The 23,277-nt window shown below is 38.3% G+C and overlaps 1 protein-coding gene across 1 annotated transcript in view; it reads right to left on the reverse strand.

The window, feature by feature from the left end:
* USP6NL (USP6 N-terminal like) overlaps nt 1–23,277 on the reverse strand; it is a 159,116-nt gene that overhangs the window by 15,614 nt on the left and 120,225 nt on the right. The window contains exons 9-14 of the mRNA XM_030941165.1: nt 22,875–22,923; nt 21,155–21,275; nt 11,438–11,532; nt 10,782–10,847; nt 10,584–10,683; nt 7,513–7,665 (exon numbers count right to left, since the gene is read on the reverse strand). Coding sequence (XP_030797025.1) covers nt 7,513–7,665; nt 10,584–10,683; nt 10,782–10,847; nt 11,438–11,532; nt 21,155–21,275; nt 22,875–22,923 — 584 coding nt within the window. The remainder of the gene's footprint in view (nt 1–7,512; nt 7,666–10,583; nt 10,684–10,781; nt 10,848–11,437; nt 11,533–21,154; nt 21,276–22,874; nt 22,924–23,277) is intronic.

Here is a 23,277-nt window from a genome sequence, read left to right on the forward strand (position 1 = left end):
CCTTCTTATGCCAATTTTAAAATATGCAAATGAGTCACTGATTTGAACTTTTGATTATTTAAACTTATAAACAGTATACTGAAACAATTAAGAGACTTAAGGTTCAGCATATTCTTAAGGTTGAATTAATTAGATTTGTACGTTTTTTAGAACTAGGAAACATTTTATTTTTAAATTGAAATTTGATACATTTAAAGGAAACTGGATATATTACATTTATAAAGGGAATTAAAAACGTTTGTAGGAGTTTATAAGTGAAACCAAACATTAACTAAAGTTCCATTAGACGAGAATGCTAAAATTTGCCAGATTTAAAAATACTATACTAACTTCTGTAAACTGAATTAATACAAGGAAGAAAAACGTTTCTTAATTTGTAACTTTAATAAATACTAATTTTTAAAACCTAAATAATCATGTGCATGGAAAACTTGTCCTTGAGTTAAGGATTTTTTTAAAAAACTTGCATCAACAAATGCCTCCTGCAAAGGGCTGCTGGAAAATAATAAGTTAATATGTGAATACAAAGCATTTAGCAAAAGTCTATCATAGAAGACTCAAAGTTTGCTGTTATCATTACTATTAGGTGACTCAAAAGTGGCCGGGGAGGCGGGATGTGAAGTGTAGAAACCACAGACAGGAGAGAAAGTGTGTCACACTAAGGAGTGTGGATGTTCTCCCGCAAGCACTGAAGTACCCCAAAGGCTCTGGCCATTTACTAAGACTAAAATGGCTCTGTTAACTATTCTGAGAAAAATCTTCTTTGATTCTTCTATCTAGGTCATAAACTATAAATCTGGCTAAACTGGCAGACACAGTGGATTAAAATAGGCTTTCTAACCAGAATGACTTTCGTTAATCGACGAGAAGTGCTGCCAAATGGCTTCATCTGAATAGAAGACAGCATAGGGGAAAACCAGTAAACAGAAAAACAGTAAGCATTTATTCCACCTTTTCAGTAGTAACTATATTTTAAGGTAACCAAAGAGTTACATTTAAGGTAACTCTCTTGACAAGGGAGGAAAAGCTCTTTGTTACAGAAGAAAGTTTGCCCCCAAAAAAAAAAAAAATGTAAAAGAGGCTGGCGCGGTGGCTCACGCCTGTAGTCCCAGCACTTTGGGATCACCCGAGGTCAGGAGTTTGAGACCAGCCTGACCAACACAGAGAAATCCCATCTCTACTTTAAAAAAAATACAAAATTAGCCAGAAGTGGTGGCACATGCCTGTAATCCCAGCTACTTGGGAGGCTGAGGCAGAAGAATTGCTTGAACCTGGGAGGCAGAGGGTGCAGTGAGCCGAGATCGCGCCACCGCACTCCAGCCTGGGCAACAAGAGCAAAACTCTGTCTCAAAAAAAAAAAAAAAATGAAAGAAATCACTGAATTTGAAAATCACTATTTTGCAACCTCTGAAGAAATTTGATATAGGCAAGGATTATCAACGGAAGCTAAAAAGCATGAGGGAGAGTGTTAAAGGGAAACTGGACACCTCCATACAGTGTCAAGACATCATCCACAGATTACCTGCTAATTGAAAAGATTTTTTTTTAGTTAAAAAAACTTTTATTTTAAATCAAAAAGATATGATTATCATCACCAAACTCAGCATCTCCAATATTAAGAAAACAGTAGTCACTGTGGGACTCCTGTCTAATCTAAATCTTATTAAACTGCTACATCTAGCTTCTAGTACACCAGGAAAGAAAAACCAGACAACTACTGAGTGTGGGACATTCCACAGAAGAGCGGGACTACGCTCTTCAGCAGGTCAGTGTCATTCACAGGAAAACAAAAGGGGGGTTAAAGAGGGGGGAAGAGGAAAGGAGTACTGCTCCCTGACAAGTGACTTAAGCCCGTGAGACAAATACAAAATGTAGCCCTGACTAAGTGCTGGTAAGAAAAACAGCTTAAAAGGCAGCCTAAGGGACAACTGGAAATATTCCCACATGGAGCTGGCATGAGATCATGCTGAGGAATCACACTGTAGTCACACTGTTACACTTGTTAGTGGAGCAATGGCATTGTGGTTGGCTGGGGAAAGGTCCTTGTTTCTTGGCTACAGAGACAAGTATTTGAGGTGAAGTATCCCGATGTCCTTATTTTCACTTTAAAATTGTTCAATAAGCTGGGCAATGGGTACCTGGAAGGAGGTCATTATACATTTCCTTACTTCTGAATATGTTCAAAAAGCTTCACAATAAAAAGTTTTAAAAAATGTTTCAACAGCAACTACAAAACACACAGAGATAAAATAAAGGTACAAAAATGCTAACAGTTAAATCTATGAGGTGGCGTGCGGGTAATCATTTGTAATTTTTTAATCATATTTCTCTGTATTTTTGATAGCTTTCCTAAGTAAAGTTAAAAGAAAAGACACTAAACCCACACACAAACCCACAAACTCCTTCTCACACAAATCTAGTTAATAAAAACCAAACATTTAAATGGTAGACACTGTAGACTATAACAATGATAAAAACTACACGTCAAAAACATAGACATGAATACAGCAAAAGAAAAGCCATGCCTTTCAACACTTTCACAAACCACCCCCATACTATGAAATAAATAAGCATTTGACTTTTATTATTTTATTTTTTTTTTTTCAAGATGGAATCTTGCTCTGTCACCCAGGCTGGAGTACAGTGGTGCAATCTCGACTCACTGCAACCTCCGCCTCCTGGGTTCAAGCAATCCTTCTGCCTCAGCCTCCCGAGTAGCTGGGATTACAGGCACCTGCCACCACGCCCCACTAATTTTTGTATTTTTAGTAGAGACAGGGTTTCATCATGTTGGCCAGGCTGGTCTCGAGCTCCTAACCTCAAGTGATCTGCCTGCCTCAGACTCCCAAAGTGCTGGTATTACAGGTGTGAGCCACCGCACCCAGCCAAGCATTCGACTTTATGGAAAAAAGAAGAAATAAACTAAGAAAATCAGAATTAACGAATTCAAGAGTTGATTCTTGATACAATCCAATTAATAAAGACTAAATTCTGGATAATTTTATCAAAGAGCGGGAGAAGGTACAAAGAAAGTGAGAAATGAAAATGTAGGACTGTTACAGATATATGATAAAAGAAGCATAAGATACTTTGCAAAACCTTACATAAATATATTAAGAAACTAGAAATGAACAGCTTTCGAGGAAAACATAAATCACCAAATGACCCACATTGACCTTAGAAGACAAAACAAATCAAAACATTAACCCCCAAAACAATTATATTAGACGGAAATAGTTTCACAAATGTATTCTTGAGTTGTTAAGGAATAATTTTAATACTATGTTAAAGTTCCAGAACACAGAGAAAGAAGGAAAGCTTCCAAATTATGAGGACAGCATAACCTGACAACACACAGCCATTTTGGTTAACTGCAATGAAATCTCAGGAATAACCACTTTAAGTGTTAAGTAAAATATTAGAGAGTATAAATCAGCAGTACTATAAAGGAATAACTTGTAATAACCAAGTGAAGTTTATCCAAGAATTGCAATGAATGTTTCACCACTAGGAAGTATATTAACAAAATGATTCATGTAAAAAGGTTTTAAAGTAAAAAAATAATTAACTCATTTGTGTTCAAAAGGCATTCAAAAAAACTGAACATGCACTTTGATTTTTCAAGAAAACTTAAAAACAATAATAGCTGAATACTTTCTAGCTATTTTCTAAAAAAGAGATAGGATGCATGAATACTGAAAAGGAAGAGGAAGAATGATTATTTGTTGAAGATAAGACTGTATATCTTAAATCTTAGAAAATCTAAGATAATTGATCAAATATATTGGCTACAAAAATAATATTAAAAGGATATGGAGAGTTTTCCAAACCAGTTAGAAAGAAATGGAAGAAAAGCTTCAACTTGCAATAGCAATAAAAGATACAACTATCCCCCGTAGGACTTGGCACCCCTGCCTTCACTGTTTGGGTCTCTTCTGCAGAGCCCCTGCTTAGGCTCCAACGCCAGTGGCAGCGGTAACGTCCACACACCTGATCCTGTGCGGAAATGGCAGGTCTGCAGCACACCTGGGGTTGTCCAGTGACCACCTGCTGACAGCCACGTTTTATATGGTACATGAGTGGGAGGCGGAATGTGAGACCAGAAATGTCTCACAGTCACATGAAGAAAACAAACCTCGACTGCAAAATAAAAGCTTTTACTTAGAAAAACTCAATTTTTAAAATACCAGTTTTCTCTCAAAAATCCTTAATTTCAGTGCAATCTCAATACTAATAAAATAATATATCTGAATAACACTAAAATGGTAGTGGATTATTTTTTATAACTTGACAAAATAATACAAAATAATGACGGAACATCTGCCCTAACAGATATTCAAAGGGTAACTGGAGGCCGGATACTCCTGTAATCCTAGCACTTTGGGAGGTTGAGGTGGGCATATTGCTTGAGTCCAGGAGTCTGAGACCTGGGCAACATGGCAAAACCCTGTCTCTACAAAAACTACAAAAATTACCCAGGAGTGGTGGCATGCGCCTGTAGTCCCAGCTACCTGGGGAGACTCAGGTGGGAGGATCACTTGAGCCGATGAAGTCAAGGCTGTAGTGAGCCATGACTGTGCCATTACACTTCAGCCTGGGCAACAGAGTGAGACCCTGTCTCATATTTAAAAAGTGTAATTGGAAAAGCAGAGAGCAGTGGAACAGAATAGAGTGCCAAAATGTCATTTAATAAATGCCACTAATCCACATGACTAATGGTTTGGAAAATAAGCAGAGCTGAGTTCTTACTCCATAACAAAAAGTAAATTCTAGATGAGCTAAAGATTTAATCATACTCAATTATATCTCAATGAAGTTGTACCCATAAGCATTAAAAAAAATAAATGTTAGAAGAGAAATATGGGTACTTAAGAAAAAACACTTCATCCAGCATGTGGAAAATTCTTTACAAAAAAACACAAAAGCAAGAAGCCATAGGGAAAGCTGTATGGAAGATGCCTGCAACACATAATAAACTGGCCAGTCTCCTTAACAAGAGCCTGTATGAACAGACCAATAGAAAAATGGGCAACAGATGAACAGGGAAGTTCACAGAAAAAAAAGAAGGATGCCCCAAAGATATCTAAGAAAGATACTCAAAGAACTACCAATCGAACAACAATGGAAGACTCTATTCAATCAGCAAACATTTTAAAACATAACAGCGCCATGTTTTCATGTGGGCATAGGAAAACAGGCGTCATCACACATGACTCAGGGGAGTTCACACTGCCACAGTTATGTAAGGAGTCAAAAGGAAGTGGCATGTTCATGTAGGGTATGTATGTATGTATGTATGTATGTATTTATTTATTTATTTATTTATTTATTTATTTATTTATTTATTTGAGTCGGAGTCTTGCTCTGTCGCCCAGGCTGGAGTGCAGTGGCCATCTAGCTCACTACAAGCTCCGCCTCCCGGGTTCACACCATTCTCCTGCCTCAGCCTCCCGAGTAGCTGGGACTACAGGCGCCGCCATCACGCCTGGCTAATTTGTTATATTTTTAGTTGAGATGGGGTTTCACCGTGATAGCCAGGATGGTCTCGATCTCCTGACCTCGTGATCCGCCCTCTCGGCCTCCCAAAGTGTTGGGATTACAGGCGTGAGCCACTGTGCCCGGCCTTATGTAGGTTTTTAAAAGGATAGATGTGCCAAGGAAATTTCTTGGTATGATGTTCATTTAATTATCTTAGTGTTCCATATACAGTTCACAACAATTTAAAGAGAATGACAGGCAAGCGATGAAAGGCAGATGGTCGTGCTACAAAATGTAGAGATACCTTATCCATTCTACCTTCACCGCCAGTAGGATCAGAGCATGATTCTGCTATTATTTATTCCTCCTCTTTTCTCCCCTGCCCCATTCTCTGTCCCCATTCTATCATTTCCTGGTAAAACGATCTTACAGACTACTACTACTAGGTTTCCCTATCTGCACAATGTAGATGAGCACTTTTATGAGTTATTTTTAGAGATTAAATGAGACAGCACCTGTGGTATGTGGCACACAGTAAACATCCAATAAATATTAGCTGCTAATTAGATGCTAAGTCACCACCATCGCAATCCATGACACAGGTTTTGAATTATCTCATGTTTAAATAGTTCTATATTTTTTCTTCTACATTTGACTTTTACTAAAATTTGCCTTGAACTCTTTTTAGGAGGCAAGATATTTAAAAATAAATGATAGAATAAAATAAATAAAAAAATATAAATGATAGTAGAAAACGGACGTCATTACACTGAACAGGAGAGGGCTGACCTCACTTAACAAAGGCAACGGCTCCACAAGGCCTAGGCCCACACCCCATTACTGCTGTGAGGGATGCTTCCTAGGAACCTGGATGTCCTTGAGCAAACCTCGGAGCAGCGCTGATTAGACCCTTCTCAATTAAGCAAATAAAAGCAAGCATCTTGGTTTTTATCAAAAGTACTTTCATAGTTTATCCATGAAAGTACTGTTTGTCCTTCTGTACAGACATAGCCAACCTGACACACTGACTGGGAAACGCCAAATTCACCTCTACCTGAAGGCATACATAACTGACTTTCTTTACTTTTCATCTCTCGCCCATGACCTTCCACCTCCCTAGCCTCTTACTACACCCATCCACTAAAACAAAGGTAAGAAAGAAGAAAAGCAAAAGTAACTTTTTCTCAAGACATACATGGTCAAGTACTATCTGGTCGAAACTGAAAGTTATTCCTCCTGTGATCTTTTGACATTTTCATTTTCTTCCCTGCACTCCCCTTCCTGCACTCCCCTTCCTCCCTTCCTCTGCCCCTCTCCCATTTACCCTGCAGCTAGCTCTAGTAATGCCCCATTTACCCTCTGTTATCATTCTCATACATTCTAGCTCTCCAGTGCACACCCTGAGAGCTTGCTCTCATCTTTCTCTTCGGTTCTTAAATCCCCAGCAAAGTAGTACCTAGCAGAAAACCTATTAGTAGGTGCTGAAAAATGTCTTACAGTAAGGGAATAAAATATATTATCTATACTGCAGCACAGTGCAAAGAGCCCTGGGCTAGTAGTCAGAAAAACTGGCCTCCAGTCTCAGTAATGCTATTTGGTGGTTCTGTGGCTTCATATTTAAGGCACTTAAGTATCAATTTCCTCATCTATAAGATGGGGCTTTTACTTGCTCTACTTACTATTATATATAGTTTCACGAAATGAGATGAAGAAAGCAAAAAAAGCTTATTGTTATGCTAGTTTAAAGCACCATGGCTACTTCTGTTGAACAATAGTATTTGCCAACCAAATTTCTAAATGTAAGCAGGAATAGTACAGTCATCTAATTAGGAGAGGCAGATATGATTAATATGTTTACTTGCCTTTTCCTAAAATAAGAAAAGAGCCAAAGCAGCTGAGCTAGTAAGGCTCATCCAGGTTATGTCATCACAAGTATAATGCTTACGCTGTGGGCAAGAAACAGCCCATGTTAATTGTGCCATGTCTTCCAATCTTAATCACAATGTAGATATAAAGTATTGGGGTAATTCTTACCAGGTTCTGGAAGGTCTAACTTTGCCCGCTTTAGTTCTGCCATAGAAATCTGAAGTTGCTCTATCACAAAATCATCTTCAAAGAAAAAATCCTTTGCCAGGGTCTCCTGAAAAAATTCTACAAGTTCTTCCATGGACAATTTCATTAGATGTTCTAAGAAAGGATAAGAGAAATGAAAATGCCAAGTCAATACTTTAGGTGGGAAGATATTCTGTTATATTCAGGTGTAGTGTAAAAGGGCATTAAAAAGGGTACAAACAGCATACAACTTACATATGGCATTGAGGATATCATTAAAACTCAGTAAGACAAAAATACTGCCTGATATTAAAGCAGCCACACAGAAAAGTAGGAAAGTTCACTGAGAGAAAGGAAAGGAGGAGAATACTGCCTAATACTTACTCATTGGAATAACTACACCTAGGCATTAGTATTACCCCAGGGCAAGAGCTTCTTAGAGACAGAGACAGAAAGACTATCTCAGCCAGCATGAGGCCTTTCTTTTATTGATATGGAGCTCCAACTGCTATACGCAAGCCCCATTTTAAGTCTGTACTTCTTACTGCTTCAGAATTTCCCAGAACATCTGGATTTTAATTTTGTGAGTTTTATTTCTACTTATGAAATTCATTTTCTTGGAAAAAGACATTCAAATTAAATATGAACACAAAGCAGAAAGTGAAAATCTGCTAAGATCTCATTACATAATACCCTACAGATAGATCCGGGTATTTACAAGTGTTTATGTATATCAATTGAAGAATCCAAATTATACTTTTCAAGTTATTCCCCTTTTTGCTTTTTTTTTCCATTTAATAATGTATCGCTGATACCTCATTTCAACAAATATGATTTTACATCATCATTAACAGCTGTAGAAGAGTGTACTATATGTATGCATTATAATTGACTTAATTAGTCTTCTAGTAATGGCCATTTAGGTGGTTTTTATTTTTTATTATTTAAAACCACTGTGATGAACCTCCAGTAACAACATATTTTTAAGACAATCAGTAAGAAAAAAAAGAAAAAGGAAGGAAAAAACTTATTATGAGCTTTAGCTAACTATTGATTAATATGCCCAGAGTTTTTCTTTTTTTTTTAATTGGCTAATGACAAATTGTATATATCTGTGGTAGACAATATGTTTTGATACATGTATACACTGTGGAATGACTAAATCAAGCTAATTGACACATCATTACCTCACATACTTATCTTTTTGTAGTGAGAACATTTAAGCTCTCAGCAATTTTCAAGTATACGGTATATTATTATAAATTATAGTCACCATGCTGTACGATAGCTCTCCAGAACTTATTCTTCCTGTCTAACTGAAACTTGAACCAGCATCTCCTCCCATCCTGCAGCTATCCTTCCATTTCGGAAGCTTTATATGGTGGGGATGGAACTTCACTTGAGCTTTGTCTCTCTAACCAAGAAAAATACACAGCAGCAGACAGATTTGTCCACAGCTCATTTAGTCCAATGATACGGTAGAACGTAAAGTAGTTGCTATGCTTAACGTTTATTTACAAGGGTGAAGAAACTTTTTACTTGTCAGAATTAATCAAGGGTCATATAAGTAACAGCTTAAGAAGGAGATGAGAGCTACAAAGAAATACATTATGTTTCGACTTCCTCATTCTTGAGGGAACATTAAGCTAATATCTCTTAATTAAAATGTACTTCTGTTCTCTATTTTGATCCATTAACAATCCAGAAAGAAAGTCGGAGGGAGGACAGGGAGAGAGAGAGGGAGAGAGGGGGACAGGAGGAGAGGGGAAGAGGGGCAGGGAGGCGAAAGGCAGTGTAGGGGGCAGGTGCAGGGAGGAAGGAAAAGAGATTTCACAAGATCAGATGACAGACTTGAATCCTGGAAGATAATTCATAGTCAATTGTTTTGTTTTGGTGCACTAGTTGGGGAAAGAAGAACTGAGTATAAGGGAAGTGAACCACAACAATTCTGAGTCCTTTTCTTGAAAAAACTAAACATAACAAAAGTGCTTCTAAAGGGCATTTTCATTCCTATCTAAAGTATGGATAATCTGGCACTCCTACAGTCCATGCTTTTCAAGTAAGCAACCAAACAATCTTATAGTAAAGTCCGTAACACGTACTTAGAACAATGCCAAGCACAGCAGAGAGAAAAACTACAAACAAGACCCTGTGCACTCAATTAGTTTATAATTTAGTTGGGAAGTGGGACAGATCATTCAATAACATAAGAGAGTTGAGTGTACAATGAACATGAAACTATGTGGTATGACCTAGATTAGAAGTACGTACTATATGAAGCTCTAGAGCTTTCAATGGTTTTCTTTTCTGCATAGCTACAAGAGAAGTCACATGATTTTTAAGGCTGAATTGAGACTTTAAAGATGAATAAGGTTCTTCACGAAAAAAACCTCATGTCTTTATTTTAAAGTAAGGCATAACATATCAAATTTATAGAGCCCTGAAAATATTGCAACTGAAGACTAAAAATTTTCCAATTTTTTTTTTTTTAAACCTTGCTGCATTTATCTGCCTAAAGACACTGGCTGAACTTGCCCCAGAGGCCATAATGCACTCAGGCAGAGAAATGGGTCTGTGTGCTCCCGCCCACAGTTCAGAGCTGGGTGCTCTTCTCCCTGGGTGAAGGAAACAGTAATAGAAAATGTTTCCTCCAGCCCTTTGAACTAAGAGACCTGGTTTCTTTGGTCTTCCTTCTCTTACTGCAAACTTGAGATTCAGACTGATGAAAAGAACAAGGGGTCCCAGTGGAAACAAATACTTGACGAAAAATATTACTAGTGAAACCAACTAACTGCACTCTGTAAAAAGTGTGAAAATGACACTGATATAAACAGAAAAGAACCAAAGACCTTTGCAGTGAAGTAAGCTTCTAGTCATGAGAAAGAACTTATAAAAGTATGTGACCAATTGATGATAATTTCTCCAGTGATTTTCAAAAAAAATTTAAACCACTATTAAAAAACAATGAATTTGAAGTAGGGTGCGGAATGAGAAATCAAGGTTAAATAAGCCTCAATTTTTTATGAAATTTTAGAGTTTAAGCATTTTCTTACTTTTGTGTAATTTTAAGATTGTGTAAGACATAGCAGTAAGAACTCGTTCTCCTTCAAAGATGTAGATATCCCATATTCTGAGGTTTAGTGTAAAGGGAGTCTATAATTAAAAGCAAAACAAAACAAAAATAAGGTTAACAGCTTCCCCTCACCTTGTATTTATAATTTTATGACTGAGTTTTGTAAATAAATACTTACACGATCAAGGAAACACTGAAAAAACCACTTCATTGTGTAAAAACTTGTGTAGATTTCTTGAGAATCCTGAAAAAACAAAGAGCTCACAATTTCCGGATTGTAGTAAACTAAATTTAACAAAATAATACGAAGTTACGAAGGCTGTTGGGTGCAGCTATCAAAGCTAAATATATTTACTTCTCAAAATCACTCCAAGAATAAATTCCTCTTATACGGGACTCTAATACAACACTTAGATTCTCTTTAATATATTTTACAGTGAGCTATCTTTCTTTTACTAAACTACTGTGTTTTATAGTAAGGCATACATATAGTTCACTAACAATGAGTTTCTGTGACCCTGAAAAAAATACTTTCTGTATAATGAAAAAACCTCCAAAACAACAGGGAGATCTTGTATCTTTAAATTATCACATTGTTTGTATTATTAGCTTCAAAGAAATTCAAATCCCTCAGTAGGAACTGTGATAGCCTATCAATATTAAATTTTACAAATCTAATGTTTTGTAAACAACTGGGAATTATAACTGCATAGTAAATGAAATGGATGACACTATAAATTAATAAGGTAATTGGGACCAAAGACAATTTAATATCCCAGCTTTTTTGGGGGGGGGGGGGGTAGGTGGGTGTAAGTCAGTGTCACATCTACCTACCAAGTGTTGCTTAAGCTTGGACAGAAATTTGTTCAGTATTTTTTCATGATGTTCTTGAAACCTTAAGAGTTTAGGAAAACCTTGGACAAAAAAGCCTAGAATACAAACATAAAAACAACACTTCATAAACAATACCAACAAAACCCTCCAATCTTAAAATGCAACATATTTCTTTCATTTGTAACTGTCAAAAATAAAAAGAAACATCCAGTAGTTACCAAAATATTTTTTCTCCCCACCCAGGAAGTAACTGTATATAAGCTTTCGGTAATGAAACTTTGAGCCTAGGATTTGTTTGCTAAAGATCTTCTATAACTTTGTATTTTTGAATTTAAAGGGAAACCTTAAAAAAAAAAAAAAAAAGGACACTGAAGCCATTTATCAAGATTATCTGTTCTTTTAAGATATTGGGCCATATCTTAAATGCATATATTTTTAACATTTTATTCCAACCCTGACTAGTTATTTTGTTTTACTCTTAATACGCTAACAAACAATTTATTACTTTTTTCAGGCTTACTCGATAAGAATTTCATTAGTATAACATTTCCAAAGTTTTAAATCGCCTTTTAATCCTTTCCGAAAAAGCTGTATTTAATATCTGCTAAAAATACAGGTGCTAGATGATCAATGTTGTATCAAAAATGGTATTTTATCCCGAGTGACTACACAATATAATCTATATCTAAGAAGTAACAAATTACAAATGGTTAGCATTAATTTTGTATATTTAACTCACTGAACTTTACATGTATTTTTCTTCCTGGTATTCTATATAATCCATTAAAAAGAAAGTCCACTCAACAGACTTGATGATTCTTCTACATTAGGATTTTCTAACCGAGGTTCCATGCAACTTTGAAAGATGTTAATAGACGTTCTATAGACGTTCTACGCTTTTCAAAAAGAAACCAGAGGACACATTTATATCCTTAGATATTCATGAGGCATTTTAGCTTATTAATCTTCTTGCCTTTTAGACTTAATGAAACTTGTTTTTCTTTCACTCAGTCTCCCACACTTATGTGATTTTGGAGGCCACATTCCCCCTAGAAAGTCTGTTGCCCCAAAATGAAACTCTGTTCCACCAAGAACCTGAGGCGCACGCTATTGGGCAGTGGTGCTTTACAATCTACTGGGCAGGATTATTTCTTAACTAGTTCTCAGTTTTCTAGGGTGTGTGTAAAAATTTCCAGAGACAGACAGAGGTTCTACTCCTACTTTAGTAGTGTTTTTCAGTGAAATTGTTTCATTAAAAAAAAGGGGGGGGGGGGGGGCGGAGCAAGATGGCCGAATAGGAACAGCTCCAGTCTCCAACTCCCAGCGGGAGCGACACAGAAGACTGGTGATTTCTGCATTTTCAACTGAGGTACTGGGGTCATCTCACTAGGGAGTGCCGGACAATCGGTGCTGGTCAGCTGCTGCAGCCTGACCAGCGAGAGCTGAAGCAGGGCGAGGCATCGCCTCACCTGGGAAGTGCAAGGGGGAAGGGAATCCCTTTTCCTAACCAGGGGACCTGAGACACACAACACCTGGAAAATCGGGTAACTCCCACCCCAATACCGCGCTTTAAGCAAACGGGCACACCAGAAGAATGTATCCCTCACCTGGCCAGGAGGGTCCCAGGCCCACGGAGCCTCCCTCATTGTTAACACAGCAGTCTGCTGCGATCTAACCGCAAGGCAGCAGGGAGGCTGGGGGAGGGGCGCCCGCCATTGCTGAGGCTTAAGTAGGTAAACAAAGCCGCTGGGAAGCTCGAACTGGGTGGAGCTCACAGCAGCTCAAGGAAACCTGCCTGTCTCGATAGACTCCACCTCTGGGGACAGGGCTCAGCTAAAAAAACAACTGGGGAAGCAGCAAAGGCCTGAGCAGACAGGAACCACTCTGACAGCTTTGAAGAGAGCAGTGGATCTCCCAACACGGAGGCTGAGATCTGAGAACGGACAGACTGCCTGCTCAAGTGGGTCACTGACCCCTGAGTAGCCTAGCTGGGAGACATCCCCCACTAGGGGCAGTCTGACACCCCACACCTCACAGGGTGGAGTACACCCCTGAGAGGAAGCTCCCAAAGTAAGAATCAGACAGGTACACTCGCTGTTCAGCAATATTCTATCTTCTGCAACCTCTGCTGCTGATACCCAGGCAAACAGGGTCTGGAGTGGACCTCAAGCAATCTCCAACAGACCTATAGCTGAGGGTCCTGACTGTCAGAAGGAAAACTATCAAACAGGAAGGACACCTATACCAAAACCCCATCAGTACGTCACCATCATCAAAGACCAGAGACAGATAAAACCACAAAGATGGGGAAAAAGCAGGGCAGAAAAGCTGGAAATTCAAAAAATAAGAGCGCATCTCCCCCTGCAAAGGAGCGCAGCCCATCGCCAGCAACGGATCGAAGCTGGTCAGAGAATGACTTTGAGGAGATGAGAGAAGAAGGCTTCAGTCCATCAAACTTCTCAGAGATAAAGGAGGAGTTACGTACCCAGCGCAAAGAAACTAAAAATCTTGAAAACAGAGTGGAAGAATTGACAGCTAGACTAATTAATGCAGAGAAGGTCATAAACGAAATGACAGAGATGAAAACCATGACACGAGAAATACGTGACAAATCCACAAGCTTCAGTAACCGACTCGATCAACTGGAAGAAAGAGTATCAGCGATTGAGGATCAAATGAATGAAATGAAGCGAGAAGAGAAACCAAAAGAAAAAAGAAGAAAAAGAAATGAACAAAGCCTGCAAGAAGTATGGGATTATGTAAAAAGACCAAATCTACGTCTGATTGGGGTGCCTGAAAGTGAGGGGGAAAATGGATCCAAGTTGGAAAACACTCTTCAGGATATCATCCAGGAGAACTTCCCCAACCTAGTAGGGCAGGCCAACATTCAAATTCAGGAAATACAGAGAACGCCACAAAGATACTCCTCCAGAAGAGCAACTCCAAGACACATAATTGCCAGATTCACCAAAGTTGAAATGAAGGAAAAAATCTTAAGGGCAACCAGAGAGAAAGGTCGGGTTACCCACAAAGGGAAGCCCATCAGACTAACAGCAGATCTCTCGGCAGAAACTCTACAAGCCAGAAGAGAGTGGGGGCCAATATTCAACGTTCTTAAAGAAAAGAATTTTCAACCCAGAATTTCATATCCAGCCAAACTATGTTTCATAAGTGAAGGAGAAATAAAATCCTTTACAGATAAGCAAATGCTTAGAGATTTTGTCACCACCAGGCCTGCCTTACAAGAGACCCTGAAGGAAGCCCTAAACATGGAAAGGAACAACCGGTACCAGCCATTGCAAAAACATGCCAAAATGTAAAGACCATCGAGGCTAGGAAGAAACTGCATCAACTAACGAGCAAAATAACCAGTTAATATCATAATGGCAGGCTCAAGTTCACACATAACAATATTAACCTTCAATGTAAATGGACTAAATGCTCCAATTAAAAGACACAGACTGGCAAACTGGATAAAGAGTCAAGACCCATCAGTCTGCTGTATTCAGGAGACCCATCTTACATGCAGACATACATAGGCTCAAAATAAAGGGATGGAGGAAGATCTACCAAGCAAATGGAGAACAAAAAAAAAGCAGGCGTTGCAATCCTAGTCTCTGATAAAACAGACTTTAAACCATCAAAGATCAAAAGAGACAAAGAAGGCCATTACATAATGGTAAAGGGATCAATTCAACAGGAAGAGCTAACTCTCCTAAATATATATGCACCCAATACAGGAGCACCCAGATTCATAAAGCAAGTCCTTAGAGACTTACAAAGAGACTTAGACTCCCATACAATAATAATGGGAGACTTCAACACTCCACTGTCAACATTAGACAGATCAACGAGACAGAAAGTTAACAAGGATATCCAGGAATTGAACTCATCTCTGCACCAAGCGGACCTAATAGACATCTATAGAACTCTCCAACCCAAATCAACAGAATATACATTCTTCTCAGCACCACATCGCACTTATTCCAAAATTGACCACATAATTGGAAGTAAAGCACTCCTCAGCAAATGTACAAGAACAGAAATTATAACAAACTGTCTCTCAGACCACAGTGCAATCAAACTAGAACTCAGGACTAAGAAACTCAATCAAAACCGCTCAACTACATGGAAACTGAACAACCTGCTCCTGAATGACTACTGGGTACATAATGAAATGAAGGCAGAAATAAAGATGTTCTTTGAAACCAATGAGAACAAAGATACAACATACCAGAATCTCTGGGACACATTTAAAGCAGTGTGTAGAGAGAAATTTATAGCACTAAATGCCCACAAGAGAAAGCAGGAAAGATCTAAAATTGACACTCTAACATCACAATTAAAAGAACTAGAGAGGCAAGAGCAAACACATTCAAAAGCTAGCAGAAGGCAAGAAATAACTAAGATCAGAGCAGAACTGAAGGAGATAGAGACACAAAAAACCCTCCAAAAAATCAATGAATCCAGGAGTTGGTTTTTTGAAAAGATCAACAAAATTGACAGACCGCTAGCAAGACTAATAAAGAAGAAAAGAGAGAGGAATCAAATAGATTCAATAAAAAATGATAAAGGGGATATCACCACCGACCCCACAGAAATATAAACTACCATCAGAGAATACTATAAACACCTCTACGCAAATCAACTAGAAAATCTAGAAGAAATGGATAATTTCCTGGACACTTACACTCTCCCAAGGCTAAACCAGGAAGAAGTTGAATCCCTGAATAGACCAATAGCAGGCTCTGAAATTGAGGCAACAATTAATAGCCTACCCACCAAAAAAAGTCCAGGACCAGATGGATTCACAGCTGAATTCTACCAGAGGTACAAGGAGGAGCTGGTACCATTCCTTCTGAAACTACTCCAATCAATAGAAAAAGAGGGAATCCTCCCTAACTCATTTTATGAGGCCAACATCATCCTGATACCAAAACCTGGCAGAGACACAACAAAAAAAGAGAATTTTAGACCAATATCCCTGATGAACATCGATGCAAAAATCCTCAATAAAATACTGGCAAACCGGATTCAGCAGCACATCAAAAAGCTTATCCACCATGATCAAGTGGGCTTCATCCCTGGGATGCAAGGCTGGTTCAACATTCGCAAATCAATAAATGTAATCCAGCATATAAACAGAACCAAAGTCAAGAACCACATGATTATCTCAATAGATGCAGAAAAGGCTTTTGACAAAATTCAACAGCCCTTCATGCTAAAAACGCTCAATAAATTCGGTATTGATGGAACGTACCTCAAAATAATAAGAGCTATTTACGACAAACCCACAGCTAATATCATACTGAATGGGCAAAAACTGGAAAAATTCCCTTTGAAAACTGGTACAAGACAGGGATGCCCTCTCTCACCACTCCTATTCAACATAGTGTTGGAAGTTCTGGCTAGGGCAATCAGGCAAGAGAAAGAAATCAAGGGTATCCAGTTAGGAAAAGAAGAAGTCAAATTGTCCCTGTTTGCAGATGACATGATTGTATATTTAGAAAACCCCATCGTCTCAGCCCAAAATCTCCTTAAGCTGATAAGCAACTTCAGCAAAGTCTCAGGATACAAAATTAATGTGCAAAAATCACAAGCATTCTTATACACCAGTAACAGACAAGCAGAGAGCCAAATCAGGAATGAACTTCCATTCACAATTGCTTCAAAGAGAATCAAATACCTAGGAATCCAACTTACAAGGGATGTAAAGGACCTCTTCAAGGAGAACTACAAACCACTGCTCAGTGAAATCAAAGAGGACACAAACAAATGGAAGAACATACCATGCTCATGGATAGGAAGAATCAATATCGTGAAAATGCCCATACTGCCCAAGGTTATTTATAGATTCAATGCCATCCCCATCAAGCTACCAATGAGTTTCTTCACAGAATTGGAAAAAACTGCTTTAAAGTTCATATGGAACCAAAAAAGAGCCCACATTGCCAAGACAATCCTAAGTCAAAAGGACAAAGCTGGAGGCGTCACGCTACCTGACTTCAAACTATGCTACAAGGCTACAGTAACCAAAACAGCATGGTACTGGTACCAAAACAGAGCTATAGACCAATGGAACAGAACAGAGTCCTCAGAAATAATACCACACATCTACAGCCATCTGATCTTTGACAAACCTGAGAGAAACAAGAAATGGGGAAAGGATTCCCTATTTAATAAATGGTGCTGGGAAAATTGGCTAGCCATAAGTAGAAAGCTGAAACTGGATCCTTTCCTTACTCCTTATACGAAGATTAATTCAAGATGGATTAGAGACTTAAATGTTAGACCTAATACCATAAAAACCCTAGAAGAAAATCTAGGTAGTACCATTCAGGACATAGGCATGGGCAAGGACTTCATGTCTAAAACACCAAAAGCAACGGCAGCAAAAGCCAAAATTGACAAATGAGATCTAATTAAACTAAAGAGCTTCTGCACAGCAAAAGAAACTACCATCAGAGTGAACAGGCAACCTACAGAATGGGAGAAAATTTTTGCAATCTACTCATCTGACAAAGGGCTAATATCCAGAATCTACAAAGAACTCAAACAAATATACAAGAAAAAAACAAACAACCCCATCAAAAAGTGGGGAAAGGATATGAACAGACATTTCTCAAAAGAAGACATTCATACAGCCAACAGACACATGAAAAAATGCTCATCATCACTCGCCATCAGAGAAATGCAAATCAAAACCACAATGAGATACCATCTCACACCAGTTAGAATGGCAATCATTAAGAAGTCAGGAAACAACAGTTGTTGGAGAGTATGTGGAGAAATAGGAACACTTTTACACTGTTGGTGGGATTGTAAACTAGTTCAACCATTATGGAGAACAGTATGGCAATTCCTCAAGGATCTAGAACTAGATGTACCATACGACCCAGCCATCCCACTACTGGGTATATACCCAAAGGATTATAAATTAGTCTACTACAAAGACACATGCACACGTATGTTTATTGCGGCACTATTCACAATAGCAAAGACTTGGAATCAACCCAAATGTCCATCAGTGACAGACTGGATTAAGAAAATGTGGCACATATACACCATGGAATACTATGCAGCCATAAAAAAGGATGAGTTTGCGTCCTTTGTAGGGACATGGATGCAGCTGGAAACCATCATTCTTAGCAAACTATCACAAGAAGAGAAAACCAAACACCGCATGTTCTCACTCATAGGTGGGAACTGAACAATGAGATCACTTGGACTCGGGAAGGGGAACATCACACACTGGGGCCTATCATGGGGAGGGGGGAGGGGGGAGGGATTGCACTGGGGAGTTATACATGATATAAATGATGAATTGATGGGTGCTGACGAGTTGATGGGTGCAGCACACCAACATGGCACAAATATACATATGTAACAAACCTGCACGTTATGCACATGTACCCTAGAACTTAAAGTATAATAAAAAAAAAAAGAAAGAAAGGAAAAAAAAAATCCATCTCTCTCTATCAGTGCTACTTTCATGGCCAATTTGGTAGGATAGGATAGGAAGTCTGATTTCGAAAAAGTCAATACAGTTCAGTAATAACTAGCTCAAGAATGCTAAGAAGCCTAACATTTCTTCATTTTCCACTGATGTTCCAGATCTCATATTTTATATTTCCAGCCTTAGCTTCAATTCCATACATTTATAAGTGAAACCACCGTGTTCACACTGGAAATGCAAAGTACTGAGGTAACTTTAGTTATCAAATCTCACAGGCAGACACAGAAACAAACATCTCTGAGTATAAACTTACCCTTAATAATGAGCCAAACTGCATTCTAAGTGTAAATGTTAGGATAGTAGAATTAATATTATTTTATAGATTAGTCTAGTGACAATAATTGCTGAAGGTAAGCTATCAAATAGGTTTAAATGACCATTTCCTAAAATTGGACAGTCTTGCACATAATTACATACCACTTAAATCTGCATTCTATTGTACCTCAAGACAGATCAGCAACACAACCCCATGGGAAAGCAAAATAAAGACTGACAGGGAAGAGCGGCTTTCTTCAAGATGCCTTTTGGAATGGTACTACCTACTGGAAGGTAACTCAATATAATAACATGTCTTACTTTTAAAAAGAGTCTATTTACTAGATGCAAAGTGCCCAGACCCAGTTAACATGCAGATGATATTTGTTAAGTAATTGGCAAGGAACACTAAGGGAGAAAGACAAATGCAAACACATACATACCCCCCTCACTCTTCCACACACACATAATATCCTCACATGGTCAGAGTGTGAGATTTCAGTAACAATGAGCTATAGAAAGTCATAATTTTGAAAATATTACAACAGTATTTTGAATATACAGCAGGTTCCCCACCACACAAAGCTTATTCACAAACTGAACTTGGAAGATTCATTCTTAGAATAGCTAGTGTTAAAATTATTTTAAATTTGATATTAACTTAGAATAACTAGTGTTAAAATTATTTAAATTTGATGGCACTGGGAAAATAATTTTGCATTATATGAACAAATGCCACTTTTATTTCCAAGATAAGTTTTGATCTAAGGGCGGGGGCTGTGGCTCACACCTGTAATCCCAGTATTTTGAGAGGCTGAGGTGGGAGGTTCACTTGAGTCCAGGAGACTGAGACCAGCCTAGTCAACATAAGGAGACCTCATCTCTACAAAAAATTTAAAAAATTAGCCAGGCATGGAGGCACATGCCTGTGTGGTTCCAGAATCTAGAGAGGCTAATGAGGCGGGAGGATGGCTTGATCCCAGGCTTTATCTCAAAAATAAATGTACAGGTACAAAGTGTAAATTGCTACATACTTTTATTGGACTCTGTTCAACACTGTCACACTTCCTTTAAAGAGTGTTAATATTTATTTCACTTTATGTATGATTCTTAGCTCACTATATCTCTTCTTTGCTCAGGAGGTCAAGACTGCAATAAGTCACAATCATGCCACTGCACTCCAGCTTGGGTGACAGAGCAAGACCCTGTCTCAACAGTTGTAATCTAAATTCTCCGAAATAAAGTCTATTGCTTAATTTGGCAAAAACAAAGAAAAAGTTATTATAAACATGCTTAATTTGGCAAAAACAAAGAAAAAGTTATTATAAACAGTGTTAACTTGAAAACCAAAAAATCAGCAGGTTCTGAGATATTAAATAATCGAGTGCCTAGAACATGTTATCAACCTTTTATTTAAAGTGGAACCAATTTTATGCGAAAAAACTAAAAACTACACTTGAAATATAAAACTACTTAATTATTACCTTTCCTTTAAAAACCTAAGTGCCATTTCTCAATGACTGTTTTTTGACAAGGTGTTATACATCACAATATCCGGTCAATGGTAAACATTTCACTGAAATGATAATTTCATGACCATCGAAAAGTTCTGATTAAAAGGCATATTTTATTTCTCCCAATAATATACCTGTTCTTAAATTCCTCCAATCCTAAATTAGTTTCTTTTGACCAAGGGCAAGTAAGAAAGAATTTCAAAATGCCAACAATATACTTTGGAATAAAGACAAAGGAAAATAAATGTAAACATTTTAGAAAAGTTCAATAATGAAAAATGAAAGAAGAAACTAGTAACAAATACTAATGAACTCAACGAGCCCTGAGACATTAAATTTGTTGTATGTAACTCTTGCAAGCATCTTTGGTTTTGTTTTAATCTACCTTTTTCCCTACCTTGATTGTTTAGATAAAGCACAGGGTTTTCTTACCATGCATGGCATGTTTAGGGCCTGAGAAGAGTTTGACCAGGGCCCAGAAGGCGTCTTCCTCGTTCATATACATGAGGAGTAAAGCTGTGATCTGGCTCATCCCCTGACAATACCCGACTTCCTGGGGAGCAAAGAGGAACACAGAAGCTGGGGAGTTTAGCCGAATTACATACATATGTACAGAGAAAAAGCTACTCTATAAAAACCAGAAAATTCCTACACACATCATTTAATAGTCCATTCTAGAGACAAATACTATACTCTTTACAGTATTATGCCACATAATAAAATTGTGCTCAAAAATAAATGTACAGGTACAAAGTGTAAATTGCTACATACTTTTATTGGACTCTGTTCAACACTGTCACACTTCCTTTAAAGAGTGTTAATATTTATTTCACTTTATGTATGATTCTTAGCTCACTATATCTCTTCTTTGCTCAGTGGCTGGCAAAGTCTCTCCTCCTACAATACCCAGTATGCTGTCTTGTCTCCTCTAGATTTCTGAACCCTTAAGCAGACACACTTTGGGATGCCCATGCACAGTCTATGCCTCCTCTCTAAGAAATACCCACTCTCCCCATAGTCCCTGCTTATGATGTGGCCTTAGGGATTCATGCTTGTGCCACAGGAACCACAGCTAATGGACCAGAAGAGGAGAGCTGACCCCAGGGGAAGAGTTAGTTGGTTGCACTGACTCATCAGACACTTTCTCTAGGAAATGTGAACAAAGCCAGAGACTGTAATCAGATGGGGCTATGTACTGGAACAGAATGCTCACACTGAGTCTGTGCGTGCAATTTGAGCCAAAGAGTAAGTGGCCAGTAGGCAAAGGAAGCCACCTGGAGAGAGAAACAGTGAACTGAACAGTTCACAGAGATCATCTGGGATACTGAGCGACCCCAGAATGAGAGAGATGGAAGGTGCAGTTTCCCTTCTCACCAGACGCTTCCCACCTTCCAGCTCCAATTCCAATGAGGCCTAACTAGTGCTTCCTTCTTATGAGATGTCCCTTTAATAACCCCTTTTTAACTTTTCCTAGTTTGAGTGAATTTCTGTTCTTTTAATTTAAAGGTTTTAACTACAATAGAAATTATACATCCCAAGGTTCAAAGGTCCTCCCTGGGACCTAGTCCGCAAGTATTCATTTAACACCCACATTAAGTCCAACACAAATTAATCTATCCCAGATTATCTTCTTCCCAACAATGCTGAATGCCTTAAGAAGAGCATGTCTATTACCAAGGAGTTTAGCCTCCTCCGGGGTATAGCCAGTAAGGGCACAGTTATCTTGTTTGGACCTCACCTAACAGATAAATGTGATTGTGAAAGGTAACCTCCCAAGAGCAAAGAGAGTTATAAAAAGTCAAACAAAAATTAACCAAGCCACCCACTTCCTGTCCTTCTACCCTGTATGTCTGCTTAAAAATAAAAACAAAACAACACAAAACATTACCAAGCAAAACAATATGGAGGGAAAGAGAAAAGGTGAGACTCACTGGCATACTGTGGTCATATTTAGGTTCTTCCACTTCAGAATCAGCTCTGCTCTAAGGCCCTAGGGTTATCGCAGCGTTTCAGCTTAAAAAGATCCATAGAGCTAAAGAGACTGTGGAACCACCTAGCTCTGAGATACAGAAATGTGCCCACAGGGCCCTGTTAGGTAGGGAGGGCCTCAGAATACAAATCAAAGACCTTGGGCGGGCAGGCCCCAACTTACCGTATTATAAATAGAATAGGCAGCAAGAACATGGAATAAGGATTGTTGCCTAGAGAAAAAATATTTACATTAAATACAATATAGTAATTTCACATATTTTAAACATGACAAACTTAAAAAAATAAAGACTGAAAACAGATAATCCAGATAAAATTAGTAATGTAATAAATTATCCCAAGTTCAAATTCAAAGACTCTAAAAAGTCTAAATTCAAGACTAGATAATATTCATTCTGAAAGGGTTTATACCAAGAAAACACAAAAGACTTCAACATTCCTTAAATGTGCTGCCCTCTTTTGCTGATCTATCTCACTTTGAGACCCTTCTGACAGAAGCAGCTGGCTTGACAGAATGGTGGAACGTCCTTTTGAGGGCTCAGTGACACTGCCAGCAAGGTACAATA

The sequence above is a fragment of the Rhinopithecus roxellana genome, chromosome 11 (assembly GCF_007565055.1).
Source record: "Rhinopithecus roxellana isolate Shanxi Qingling chromosome 11, ASM756505v1, whole genome shotgun sequence".
Taxonomy (NCBI): Eukaryota; Metazoa; Chordata; class Mammalia; order Primates; family Cercopithecidae; genus Rhinopithecus; species Rhinopithecus roxellana.